Source organism: Equus quagga, chromosome 8 (assembly GCF_021613505.1).
Source record: "Equus quagga isolate Etosha38 chromosome 8, UCLA_HA_Equagga_1.0, whole genome shotgun sequence".
NCBI classification, from domain to species: Eukaryota; Metazoa; Chordata; class Mammalia; order Perissodactyla; family Equidae; genus Equus; species Equus quagga.
The window spans coordinates 35,803,603-35,818,505 of NC_060274.1; the positions used below are offsets into that span (position 1 = coordinate 35,803,603).

General features: G+C 42.5%; 1 protein-coding gene across 1 annotated transcript in view; it reads right to left on the minus strand.

Moving 5' to 3' along the window:
* Window positions 1-1,308: 1,308 nt before the first annotated feature.
* Window positions 1,309-14,903, minus strand: part of VPS41 (VPS41 subunit of HOPS complex) — a 177,852-nt gene continuing 164,257 nt past the window's right edge. The window contains exons 26-29 of the mRNA XM_046669630.1: window positions 4,867-4,966; window positions 4,712-4,756; window positions 2,642-2,721; window positions 1,309-2,076 (exon numbers count right to left, since the gene is read on the minus strand). Of these exons, the coding sequence (XP_046525586.1) occupies window positions 1,996-2,076; window positions 2,642-2,721; window positions 4,712-4,756; window positions 4,867-4,966 (306 nt within the window). The 3' untranslated portion in view covers window positions 1,309-1,995. The remainder of the gene's footprint in view (window positions 2,077-2,641; window positions 2,722-4,711; window positions 4,757-4,866; window positions 4,967-14,903) is intronic.

Below are 14,903 nucleotides of genomic sequence, written 5' to 3' on the forward strand. Positions count from 1 at the left end.
GCCCAGCTCTCGGGGTGGGTGCGATGACAGAACGAGATGACAGGTGCAAAGCACCTGTAACAGTGCCTGACACACAGCCCCCGCTCAACAAGTGTTTCACGTTAAAATATTAAATATATATTAAAATATTAAATATTATATTTAATATTAAAATATAGTTTCACACTATAACCACCACCAAATTAATTAAAAACTTATTGAGAAGTTCTCACAAATTCTCAAAAATGAACATACTCAAACTAGTATAAAATTCTTTTGGCTAAAAACAAAAGCAAAATAAAACTGCTCTCACAAAGTAACTTTGAACTTGGCTGTGGGACAGTTGGAATGGCCTTCCCTAAGGAGAGGATGGGAAACACGCTGGCAGCTACAGTCCTCTTCTCTAGCACAACGGAGCAGGCTTGCTTTTTACCTGTGTGGTTTTTTGTGAAGGAAGGGTTCCTCTGGTTAAAACAAAAACAAACATGAAAACTGAAAACCAGCAGCGAAACAGAAAGAACCCTCGTCTTGGAATAAGGAAACAGAGGGCTGAGGCTGACATGCACTTACAACAAAGGACTTTCCAGTTCTAAATAGTTAAGACAGAGAAAGTCTGCTGTCTGTTAGAGAATATTCTTTGTAACTCCAGTGTGAAGAGACGCGCTGTGCGTTTCTTCTGCACTTGGCCCTGATTTCTTAAAGCAGAGCTCTGCTCTGGAGTCAGGCTGTCACCTTCGCGCCTGGGGTGACATCTCTGCATTTTGGTTTCTTCCTCAGTAAACCGAGGGATACACTCACTCTCTTCTCGCTGGGGGAGCCGTGGGAATTCACTGAGATGCTGCTCAGGGGAAGGGCGGGGCCAACTTCGGTGGTGAGGATGTGCTCAGTACTCATTAGCATCTTGCCCTCTCCCCAGAGAGAGCAGCAGAAGCCATATTTATCCCCGTTTATGGGACTGACAGAGCACGGCCAGTGTGCGTGTGTTTTTCACACTTTTACATCCATTAGCGGATGGCAATATATACCCAGACAGAGGAAGCCAAGACACAGTCACAAGCTTGAATTCTCTCCCTCTGTTCTACGCTCTCTACATTCTCTGAGGGCAAAGGCTCTAGAAAACATCCTTATGCTCGTGTTCTGGCATTAGGCACTCCCATCTCTCTGGAGAATCCCTCTTGGATTCTACAGCGCCACTCACTTCCCGCCTGCTAGCCAAACCCAACCACAATTACTCACACTCTAAGATGCTGAAGCTCTCTTCCTTTCCTTATGAAGGTGCTAGAATTCCTGATTGAAGTTGCTCAACCCAGTCAAAGGGAGTCTTTCACAATAAGCAGAGGTAACATTTATTCAATCAACAAATGCTGGGTGCCTGCCAGGGCCAGACACTGCCAGTTGTCAGGATACACGGAACGTGGGACTGGTCAATGTAAAACGGCATGACGTCAGCCTGCTTAAGTTATTCCCAGACGTCACTGAACAAGCGACAATTTGCACGACGTTTCATTAAATGCTTATTAAGAAGATAACCACAGTTGATGACATATATAAAAAAGCCAAACCCAGAAGGTGAGCACTGTGGCCAGCAGAGCGTATGGAAATAAGGTCCAAGCTGCGGCAGGAGCTGGCTGGACGGCCGCACTGGCGATGCTCTCTCGGACAGCTGGGGACAACTCAGCAGTCCACTTTATGGCCGAATAGTTTTACTAGGATCTAAAAAATTCCTTTCCAACTCGCTGACGTATGTTTCCATTCCTAACCAAAGAATGAGCCAAAGAAATAAATGACGAAAGATTGCCCGGGAACCCACATTTCAAGGCATGGATAGGGTGAACCCTAACATCCTTCTCAACTGCAAAGAGAAACCTCTGGTAGACAGGTGAAGATGAAGCAGCTTTTCCTGAACATGACACAAACGCGTACAAATCTCTTCACAGCGCTGGCGTCAACAAACGCCCCGGCTGGTCGCAGACAGTGATCCAGGAGCGGCGAGGGGGCGCTGGCGAGCGGCCTGCGCTACTTTTTCATCTCCAGAATGGCACTTCCCGGTCCGCGGTGCTTCGCGCTGCAAATGTTGCAGAACTGCGCGGGGGAGGCCTACAAACGTAATGAAAGAGCGGAGTTACAACCACCCCTTCTCCTTCTTCTCGTGTTCAGAGACGTCATGGGAGCAGTAGTCGGGGGCACGGAGGAAGCTGGGAAATGTCACTCCGCCTCCTGGAGATGCCTGCTGGTTCTCGGAGTCCGTCTACACCAGCTGTTACTGGGTGAGTCAAAGGACACCCCACAGCAAAACGCGTCTAAGGTGACCTGGGGGACATGGGGGAACGTGACCTGACACTAAAAAAGAGCAGTGTCATGACACAGCAATCAGGCTGAGACAGTCATACAAAATAGAGAACAGCTCTCGCTGGCTCTCACATCTCCATAGCAACAGCCATCAATCTTACCTGTCCGGATTCACTTAAATGAACACGCTTTCATTACGTTTACTGTAGCATGCTAAGCATTTTTACCTTTGAGAAACAGACAAATGCATTTTTCTTCTGTGACATAAAACTATACATATTATAATTTTGAGGCCCTGAGGTTGTAATTTTGGGCACATCCCTCTCATTGCCTCAATTTCTCTTCAGTTGCTGGTTGCCAGGCGCCCACTCACCATGCTGGGCACGGGCAGGCACTCCTTGTGGAACATATGCCGGCAGTGGAAGATCACCACGCTGAAGGGCTTGGCTGCATCTGGAGGCAGACGGCAGAAAAGGGAGAAGAGGTCAACGCAACAAGCAGATCGGGAACTTCCAAAACCAGTCGCGTCTGCAAATCCAGCTGTGGTTTAATTTTCTAGCAAGGAGCTGCCTTCGGAGGACCACTTATTGACAAACGTGTTCCTGAGGGCGGTGCCATCACATGCAGAGTAGATACTGCATTCGAGATCTTGCCTGGCCTCCATGTCAGGTACCACAACTACAAACTGGGGTCAATTTCCCAGCAAATGCAACCACGTTTATTTTTAAAATTAGAATCAGTATGTGCGTGTGCAATCTTTCCTCCTGATCAGCTCCCCACATGAAATTGTGACCTGCCATATCCTGAAGCCAATTTCGTGGCTTTATAAACACGCCTTCTGCCCGTTCACTTACTGCCCTTGCCAAGACCGTTCACTGGCTTCAGGGCAGAGCTGGGTTAAAATCTGAGGCTGCGACCTTGTGTTGTACTGCACTTCTGCAGAAATTTTATCTAACTATACAGTGAGGGTGCATGTGGTCTCTTTCTATTAAAACACTGCCCAGAACACTATGAAAGCTCACTTCTTTTCCTGTGCCCACTGCAGGGTTTTTCTTTTTCTTTTTTTTTTTTTGGTGAGGAAGATTGGCCCTCAGTGAACATCTGTGCCAATCTTCCTCTATTTTGCATGCAGGACACTGCCACAGCATGGCTTGATAAGTGGTGTGTAGGTCTGAGCCTGGGATCTGAACTCATGAACCCTGGGCCACCAAAGTGGAGCACGTGAACTTAACCACTACGCCACCTGGCCAGCACGCCCCCTGCAGTTTTTAATGTAAGCACTTAAAATCTAAACCTATTTCCTCTAGAAAAGACAGTAAGTGGAATGACTTCTCGTGCTCCTGCCCTATTAAATAATCTCTTAAAGCTAAGTAAATGCTCTATCAACTAGGTCGTTTAGTACTTCTCTATGCTGAATTCATGTTAAAAAAAGTGTTTTTAGGGGCCAGCCCCATGGCCCAGTGGTTACGGTTTGCACGCTCCACTTCCTCCATCCAGAGTTTTGCTGGTTCAGATCCTGGGCATGGACATGGCACTGCTCTTCAGGCCATGCTGAGGTGGCGTCCCACATGCCACAACCAGAGGCATCTGCAACTAGAACATACAACTGTGTACTGGGGGGCTTTGGGGAGAAGAAGAAGAAAAAAAAAAAAAAGAAGAAGATTGGCAACAAACGTTAGCTCAGGTGCCAATCTTTAAAAAAAAAAAAGTGTTCTTTAGCATCCCAACAACCATGCTTTAATTTCTACTTTGAAATTATGGAATTTCCTCCTCATGTCATAGGATCCTCACATAAGGTCCTTTGATTATACACGAAGATATATCTATCTACCAAGAACTATAAATAAACAAATGCTCATGTCTTTAATGGAATCACAGTGCCCATTAGACGGCGAGTATCACCCTTCCACTGAAATGTGCGATGACTTGGGTGCCTACAACCAAACAGCAGAGGAAAAGTCTAAAGAACAGGAAAAGCTACCTACGATTTGTTTCCCCGGATATGCACATGGTTTTTCCAACTTGGAATTTAAACATGTTGATGGTAGTCTTTCATTTTGTTTTATTTTACTCTAGAGCAGTGGTCCTCAAAGAATGGCTCCTGAACCAGTTGTGGCCACATGACCTGGGAACTTGTTAAAAATGCAAATTCTCAGGTCTCACCCTGGGACTACTGGATCAGAACCTGGGACCGGCAATCGGAGTTTTAACAAGCCTGCCTGGTGAGTGATGCCCACTCAGCCTGCAGCTTCAGAATCTCCATTCTAACGAATGGCAGCATCAGCACTCAACTGAGTAGGGATGTGGAATGAAATCCTTCTCTAAACTGGATTATCCCAAAAGTTATATAATTTTATACATAGTAATCAGCAAACTCCAAAATTTTAATTCCACTTGTCAGTGACACATATTTGGGGATCCCACCGCCCACCAACCATTTTACCTGATGGAAGAATCGGGGAAAGACACGATTCACAGATGTTTTCCTCTGCAAGGAAACACACATGCACACATGTGGGATTACACAATGTTTCTCTTTGCTGTCTCTTCTGAAAGCAAGGCATATGTTTCCAACATGACTATTTCAATTTTACCCACCATCGACCAGAACACCTTTCATTTGAGTTCGGTGCATCTTCTTCAGTAACGACAAAGAGTCTGCTACGAGAATCTTCTTGCAGCCTTCACGAAGCAGAATCTAATGCACACAGTGTAAAAACAAAAGGCATCTTAAAAAGACTCCAAGATGGGAGAGAATCTTCTAACTGGGAATTCAGAAAATCATTGTTTGAGATATTCCAAAGAAGCCATCACTGTCCCCTGCCCTCAGCACCTTCTTGCCTCCAAACTACTGCCAGACCAACCTTTCCAGCCTCCAATTGGTCAGGACTCCACATTTTGTTCTAATGAACATAGAGTGTTTCTCATAGTGCTTGTAAAATCAAATACGGGGGCCGGTCCTGGGACCTAGTGGTTAAATTCAGCACGCTCTGCTTCGACAGCCTGGGTTCAGTTGCTGGGCGCAGACCTACACCACTCAGTGGTGGCCATGCTGTGGTGGCGACCCACATACAAAATAGAGGAAGACTGGCACATATGTTATCTCAGGGTGAATCTTCCTCAGGAAAAAAAAAATCAATTACAAATTCCAAAGTCTGGCAAGGAAGGGCCTATATTATCTACTCTTATTATAATCTTATAGAGCTTCCTAACACACATTCTTTCTGGCAGAGTTTGGCACCTACATGACCTGTTCATTCCAACCTCCAGATCTTTGCCCAGGATGGAAAATTGACTCCAAAACCATCCATTTCTTTAATAAATTCATCTATTTACTGCACAAATATGTACTGGGTCCTATCATGTACAAGGAACGGGGCATAGAGAAGGAACCTAAGCAGACGTGATGTCTGTCCTGAACCCCCTCCAGGGTGCAGTATGTCCTCCTTTTCTTCCAATCCATCCAAACCATTTAGCATAATGCTGTCAATGTGCTGTGTAAACTATTAACTGACTACCTTAACCCTCACATTCGGTGACTCTTATGGGGCTGACAACTGTAGAATGACCACAGATATTAAATATCCTGTGATGAGATTCATTTTCTTATTCTTCATCCTGGTACTGTATCTTTTGCTTCTTTATGCATTTTTCCTGTTACTTTGTAGGCTTATTTTCCCTGCCTGGAGGATAATGAGCGCTAGCAACACCTCGGCAGCCTGAGAAGTCAGGATGCAGACAGTTGAGGCTGACTACCCCTTCTGGTTGGTACCCACTCCATTTCAGAGCTGGGGGCATGATGGAGACAAGGACCACCCACCTGCCTTTAGGCAGGGCGACAGCAGGGAGAGGCAACCCATATCACCTTTCAAACCGGCTCGGCTGGCCACTGCATGAGTTTCCACCCTTTTCTCGGTCTTCTTGGGTAATTTAATAGGAAATTGGGAGAGGCTATGTGATGTATGCTTAAGACAGATGCCACTTTCTTTTCTGAGGAAGATTAGCCCTGAGCTAACACCTGCTGCCAATCTTCCTCTATTTTCCTGAGGAAGACTGGCCCTGAGCTAACATCCGTGCCCAACTTCCTCCACTTTATATATGGGACGCTGCCACAGCATGCTTGACGAGTGGTGCATAGGTCTGCACCCAGGATCCGAACCAGCGAACCCTGGGACGCCGAAGCGGAATATGCGAACTTAACCGCTGCACCACCAGGCTGGCATCCAGATGCTATTTTATTAGAGGAATTTGTTGCTGCTTTTCAAAGAGGGAGACATTCGGGGCCTGAAGGACTGAGAAGCTCCCTATAGTGGCCGCAGCTTCCTATTCTGGCCCAATGTGCCTTCTTACACATGGGTCTGTGCAGTCACACAGAACTGGCATGGCCATTCACATAATGAAGACATCGCTGCCTTGTGGCGGTCCAGCTCTGGGTCACAGCAAATGCTGCTGTCGAGGTGCATCCTGCCATTCTTCACACTAAGTCACTCTCAACTCTAAAACCTACAAGGGCGTTCTGCTCTCAGGCTTTCAGTTCACACCACCAGGGAAGGGAAGCAAGGGCATCGCCAACTTGCGGGCCCCCATCCCCAACTCATCACAGTAACACGAGCCCCTCTCCCATCCCAAGGAGCGCTGGCTCTGAGGGAACGCAGCCCGAGGGCTTCCCCTAATCACAGGAAGGCAGACAGTCAAGAACAGAACTGATATCCAGAGTAAAGTTTCTCTACTCGCCGCTTCTAGCACCGATCAGCAGGAAATAACATGATTTTGCTATTTATATATTAACTGAGAAATTCTCTATGAAGTTTTATTCTTTAAAATGCTCCTAGAAATTGAATTTTTCTGATTCATTTTAAAAACACATTAGAACTTTGACAGACATCATTAAAGCATTAAATACAGGAAGGAGAGAAAAATATCAAATATGGTAAGAGAGAGATCTAATACAGATGTCAGTAAACTTTGAGAAAATTTATAAGCAAACATATAAAGCTGCTCAGCCTCCAACACCAAAATAAAAACTTGAAAAGTAGTGTCAATTACAGTATCTTTGGCAAAATGTTTCAAAAAGAGCTGGCTCTGCCCTCAGTTGGTTGTTAAGGCCCACTGCATGAATAATACAAGAAGGGCGGGTCCCACAGTCTAGACAGAAGCCACAGTGTCTGCAAACAAAAAAGAAACAGCAAAAAATGCAAACTAAGAAGGAACCATTTCTTCACCAGGATTACATTTTTCTACATAGGTACAATCCATCTGCCCGCAGAAAGCATTGTCTAGGAAACACTTCAGTATTCAGAGGCACACAGCCAGGAAAGGGGAAATACAAACACAGCTCACTGTGGTAGAGTATGTTACTTTCTACTTCATTTGATCAAACCTAAGGCTCCAAGTCGGAAAAACATTTTAATTTTCATTTACATGATGCCAGACAGGTACATAAAAAAATGAGACTTAGCACTTGTACAAAAGAGTCATTTATTCTATAAAATCTGCAGTAAACTGAAGGCAATCAGAGGTGGTGAGTGAAAGATCGTACAAGAATGGTGTGGTGTTACATAGGTATTTTCCCAATATCAGACACCGGGCAAGGCATTGTGTTCACCATGGATTCCCAGTAGCAACTCCATCAGTGACTCATGAAGAATGTGCTGTTGCTGACACTGATGTCACCCTCAAACGGACACATCTGGTATTTCCCATGAATGCCTTCGTTAAAATACTGACGGCTGAAGTCAGACAGTAGCAGCTGGCTTATGGAGGTGGTCTTCACCACTTTCTGACCTTCACACTCATGATTTTTCTTGATCAATTTTGTCAGAGGCGTTCCTATTTTATTATTCCTTTTATTCTCTCCTCTGGGACTCCTTTGCTGAGGACATTTTCATTCTAACCTCCACGTCTCTGTTAAGCACTCTTTTATATTTTCTATCTCAATTTCTCTGTGCTGCATGCTGAATTTCATCAGATCTACCTTCCAGTTCTTTAAATCTCCCTTTCAGCTGTGTCTAATCTACTATTTATTTTGTCCGCTGGATAATTTAAATGAATACACACATACACATACATAATTTCAAAGAGTTCCACCTGGTTATTTCTCAAATATTCCCATTTTCAATCATACTTTTCTATTTTTTATTATGGTATCTATTCTTTCTTTCATAGCTTCACTTTAAATGAACTTATTAATAATGCCTTTGAGACTGATCTAGTATTTTCAGTTCTTGGAAATACTAAGATTATCATATCACTTCACATTCTTTTGTGCACTGTATCTCCTGACTACCCCTCATGATACAGTTCATAATTCTTCCTCTTGTGAGCTCACCATCAACGGAGAGTCCCGTGTACCCTATTTGAGGGAACACCATTCCGAGTGGCTTCACTTTTGCTCGTTTTGAAGTCTCCAGGGATTTCAATGGTCCTAGAAGAGTTTTCACAAGCAGTATAGTGTAACTTCAGATCCTACGATTTCTTGTGGGCCTTCTGTTCTTCCCCAGCCTTCTCTCCCCAACTAACCCCTGAGGAGATGGCTAGTTCCCTTGGAACTTTACAGAACCAGAGAGTAGATTTTTTCTTTCTTTGAGGAAGATTAGTCCTGAGCTAACTGCTGCCAATCCTCCTCTTTTTGCTGAGGAAGACTGGCCCTGAGCTAACATCCGTGCACATCTTCCTCTACTTTATATATGGGACACCTGCCACAGCGTGGCTTGCCACGTGGTGCCACGTCTGCACCTGGGATCTGAACTGGCAAACCCTGGGCCACCGAAGCAGAACGTGTACACTTAACTGCTGCGCCACCGGGCCAGCCCCAAGAGTAGATTTTTTCTATGGCTTGAGACTCAGGCTTTGTGCAGGGCATTTGATTTTAGTTCCTCACTTTAGGTGGGCCAGTAGCTATTTCTCCTGCTTCCACATAAATATTAGAAGCCCATAATCTAGTAACTGTATCTGCTACTCCAGAGGGCTGCCACAGCAACAACCCTCCATTGCCACTTTGGATTTACTGTCTCTCAGTATTTCCTGGTACCTGGTTATATCTTTTGAAATCTGCTATGAATTATAAAAATAAATTCTTTTTAATACAGTTACGTGTTGCTTAACAATGGGGATACATTCTGAACGTGTTGCTAGGGAATTTCATCATTGTGCGAGCATCAGAGTCCACTTACACAAACCTGGATGGTATAGCCTACTACACACCTAGGCTACATGGCACCAGTCTTATGGCACATCGATGCAGTCTGTCACTGACTGAAACATTGTTATGTGGTGCACAACTGTATCCTATTTAACATTTTTTTAAAATAGGAAATGGGTATTCAGTTCAGTCTGTCATGTATCCTGAAATTTAAAGCTTCTCTGGTTTAGAAAAATCAATTTCTAGTTTATATACTGTTCACTATGCTAAGCAAGGCAGATATCTATCAAGATAGATTACATCTAGATTTACTCTTGAATGTATTATACTTGAATTCTTAAGATCTTAGTCTTTACCACTGAACCTGATATTTGATCAAATAAACTTTTATTCTTTACTTACTTTAGATGTTAAAGACTTAAAATTAGTCTACAAGGACTCTCTTTTTTATGGTTATACTGGTTGTTTTCCCATATCTTTTTCTCAGAGTTTATGGAATTCACAAATACACTTTGTGATGTTTCCACAATATTTGTAGACTATAGAAGTTACGCTAAAGTATGCAGTTTTAGGAATCATATTTCCCCTCTCCACAAAACGTGGTCCTTGTTTTCCAAAGCAGGCCTACTGGCCTTTTAAAGAGCAAGTAAATTTTTGCCCAGCAAGATCTTTCTTGTCTGTTTCCTCCTGTTTTACCTTTGTTTCCCCGTGTTGGGCAGCCTCTGATATCACTTTCAGAAACTAAAATCAGTTTGAAACACCCTTATCTTGTCATCTATGAAATGTCTCCACTTGGTAAATAAGACAGAACCACTATTAATCTTTGCTTTGTAATCTATATCATATTAGAATTTTACAGAGGTAAAGAAACCACTGTCTGGTCTGTTCTTGCCTCACTTTCACAATGGCATTAACTTTCATCTCAAAAAAATACTTGGAGGCAGTGCTTAGCAAGTAGAATATTATCTTTCAGAGATTCATTTTCCCTATGGGACTGTCCCTTGTATTTCCAAGATTATTCAAATCAATGGGCCAACTTCTTCTTACATCTTTCTCAACCACTCTCATTTTCTTTATACCACAGTTTCCCTCCATAGTTCTAAGTTTTTCTAAATTCTGTTTTACTAACATTACCTTTATTTTTTCCTCTTCACCATTTTCAAGACAATCAGTTGTAGCTTCTGTAATCAGTCTGTTACAAGCACACCTCGTTCCACCGTTGACAGAAATAAGAATGCATTTTTAAGACAGCTGTTGAAAACCCAGATGAGACTCTAGATTCTCTCCATTTTTCCTTCTTCTTTGCAATTCATCATCATTGACAATAATCCCAACCTAAAGCAAAGCACCTGACCCACAGATATTTCATAAAGCAATAAAAGAACCGTACATCAGCGAAGTTACTATGGTTCATTAGAAACAGCTGCTGTGGGAAAAATGCCATAAAAAATTGCCGAGTTTCTGAAGTTTTTATTTTAAAAGACGCTTTGAATGTTGAACATTTTGCTGACATTGCTTTGTTCGTGCTCTACTGCTTATCATTAGAACTGCAAACGACAGACAGTTACCTGGTTTTACAAGCCCTCAATATGACACCAGAGCGAGACTGGGACACCATTTTACCTAATTTCTAATCCATCATTTAGGCTACAATGGGATTCGAGTTCTACTTGAAAAAGCTTTGCTTCTCATTAGAACTATTATCAAAGATGATGAACCACAGAGAAGTAAGAAGGAAAAGACAGACTCTAAGGTCTTATGTTGGAGTTCAAAAACAATATTATAAATACAGTTATATTTAAATTTACAATAGCACAAAGTATGCATGTACCAAATGGAGTAAAGAAGCTATAGTTGGTTGTCATAGGCCACCTATGTCACCTAAAAGCTGTGATGAGGCCAAATTGAAATAGTTTGAAAGGAAAAAAAATCCATTTTATCTTAAAAGTTCATTTCAGGGATTTATAAATTTAAAAACTATCTCTTAGAGGAAATTAAGAGCTTATATACTGCTAGTCAAAAAAAAACCCATGTGGACCAAAAAAAGGCAGATAAGAAAGAATTCACCGTTTCCTCTTTATTTGTCTCTGGATTTCAAAGTAGAGATATGGGAAATGATAAAGAAATGGGGATTGTAGCAAATGTAAGTACAAGAAAATAAGTCTGACAGGCATGGAGATATCTGGAATCAATTTTCACCAGTGTGTGCGTATGTGTGTGTACATGTGTGAGGTTTAACAAAATGGAAGTGTTAAAGCTTTTTACTTCTCCCAGAAATATTAATTCAGACCATGAGCTGCTTGAGCAAAGGGCTGTAGCTCACTCCCCTCCAGGTGTCTGAGACAGTACGTGGAGGCCCTGTTAGAACCTAGCGCAGTATCTGACGCAGCAGGCACTCAAATCTTTACATAAATGTGTTTATAAACAATCAAACATATGGCATTTAAAAAAATCATACCTAAAAATCTAGCTGCGTTATTAGAGATTCCAAAATAAGTATTATGGAGGATTTACACTGAAACATTAACACCGTGCAGCTGCAATCACTATATAAAGGCGTGTTTATGAAATGACTCTGTCAGGAACTTGAGACAGAAGACACTTTAACATCATCCACTCTCGAGGTTCCTAAACGTCAATGCACAGCCCAGCGCCCGGCCGAGAGTGTTAGAAATAGCCAGGTGGTTTAAGCACAGTCCCTAGTCTTCCCCAAGAAACTCTAATCCAGCAGATCTGGGGTGGTACCTGAACTAGGTAATTTTAAAAAGAATTCACATAATTCTGGTGTGTAGTCAGGCTTGACAAACACTGGTTTAATCAAATGGGAAAATATTTCCAGAAAACTTATGTGCCCTCCCAAAGGTCAACAGGCTTGTTAATGGCAAAGCCAGGACCAGAGTCCAGGTCTGCAAACATCACATCCACTGGTCTTTATAGACAACAGTCTGCCTGTTCATACTCCACGCTAATCCTGTATAATCTTCTGTCAGTACAATGAGTGCATCTCCAGAGAACAATGGGACAATCAGTGAGAAATACACAAGATTTAGTCAGAGGATCTGGGTTCAAATCCAGTTCATCACCTTCCCAGACTGGCAAGTCATTTAACCATTTTGAGACTCAGTCTTCTCACCGGTAAAATGGAGATGACAGTTCCTAAAGGACCATTGTGAAGGAAAAATGACCCTCAAATTAGACTGTCAAATGAGAAATGTTTATGAATAAAGATCCTGGAATTCTTAAGAGAAAAAAACCACAACAGAAATGAATATAAATGCTAAATAAATACATGCTAAATTTATAAATAAAAATATAAAAAATTTATAGCACAAAAATAATTTGGAAATTGTGGTCAATTTAATATAAAAATTGAAATAGCAATTATACCAAATTGTTTTATAAGTAATTTATATCAAATCAAATGCTATTTATCCTTGATATCAGACCTGGAAACATTTTAAGTTTATGAAGTATGATAAGGGCTACTGGTATCTTACTGACTTTATGAGGCTTTAAAATTTGTTGACTAATTATACTAACAACGTAACAAAGTATAAAAACATACGGTAAGTTAAAATAAATTTTAAAAACTTAAACATTGATAATGTGGTTGATTATATTATTTCCTTAACTTTAATGATGTCACAGACATCTAACATGCCTAATGCTAAACTTCAGTTGAAGAAAGTTGTTGCAGTTTAGAAAACATGAAATTTTAAAACCAGAAAAGATGTTCATTGTAAGTTTTTTCCCCAAAATGTTCTCTACTCTTTTTTTTTTTAAAAGATTGGCTCCTGAGCTAACAACTGTTGCCAATCTTTTTTCTTTTTCTCCCCAAATCCCCCCAGTACAGAGTTGTATATTCTAGCTGTGGGCCCTTCTAGTTGTGGCATGTGGGACGCTGCCTCAGTGTGGCCTGATGAGCGGTGCCATGTCCGTGTCCAGGATCCGAACCTGAGAAACCCTGGGCCACTGAAGTAGATCATGTGAACTCAACCACTCAGCCACGGGGCCTGCCCCTACCCTCTCTCTTTCCAATTAGCAATTGGCTAACGAGAGATCTCTGAAAGCATTTTCAGTGGCCAAATAAATTTTCAAATGCTGTGTGCTCTACCGTGACTTTCCCTCGTAGAGATCCCCAGTGCCTATCAGCAAGAAGAGGTGCTGAGAGGCCCTGTGACAGCCCTTCTCTAACATCTGACCACAGATCCCCATGCTTACTAAATGGTTCTTAATTCCTTCAGGGTCATTCCCCCTACCACCCGGCTCCCTATACACAGTAGGTTCTAAATTCTTGCAAATTCATGCACCTGCACGCTGATTTTTGGGATTAACAGGGTTGGCGATTTTTTATCTGGTTAGAACACGTGAAAATCAACCATAGTTTTATGAAAAAAATAAAGGCTGGACAGAATCAAATGAAAACGTATGTTAAACTTTTCTGGAAACTTCAAAACACTCTATAAATAGACTTATTTTTACAGTGATCCCTAACAGGTTGCCTAGAGAAAGAAAATAAATGGTCATTAACGAAAAGCAGTAGCCTTTTTCATAGAAAAACTTCTCAACTCTTTCTCCATGTGTAAGAAGGAAGTATTCCCTGGAGTTCTTTGAAGACCCTGCCCCAGTAGACCACTTTTTCTCTGCATCCTCCCACAAGACGTCGGAGCTCCAGGGGAGACCACAGGTGCAGCAGATCCCAGAAGCTCTGCCCCTGTCCCCGTGGGTCCCTCCGCTTCAGTCCCAGGGCCCCTCCTCAGCCTGGGGCTCTACAGGCAGCCACCACTCTTTGGACCCGCCGGCCTCCTTAACACAGCACCCACTGCACACTTACACATCTTAAGGAAAGCTCTCAGTACATTTTAAAATATAATTAAGAGGATAAAATATTGACTTAGCAGCTGTTTTAGCGGATAATTTTAATAACGGAATCCATTTCACATCTAATAATAATTTTACTTTTATTGCCGACTGACTCAGAACTATGCAAATTTACTCATAAAAAAATGAACGAGCAGTGAGACCCACTGGTGTCCATGAGCTTGGTTCTCTGGATGAAGAGCTAGTAAGAGGGATCCATTAGGTGCTTTTGTAGGCACTGGAGAGGCTGGGAAAAAAGTAAGGCCTATTTTTCAACCTGGAGGCTGGGCTTCATGCACGACAGCTGGAGGGGAGAAGGGGTAATTATTTCCTCATCTTCCTGGGGGTAGAGTGGTTCAGAGAGACGTAAATGACTTCCCAATAAATTTGAGTTTGAAACTTTGCGCATATCCTGGCATACAAGGGGTGCTAAGAGCCAATTAAGTACAGATCATTCCCAAACTCACATCCAGAGCTTTATAAGGTCTGACACTGAACGGCTTTCCCCAAAGCCCAGTTGCAAGCCTTGGACTCAGTGGATTATTTCCTGCCCGGATCACTTTTCTTTGTCCCTTGGGCACTGCACAAAATGTAAGCTCCCAGGTCACCTCTCCTCGCCTGTTACCCCATTCCC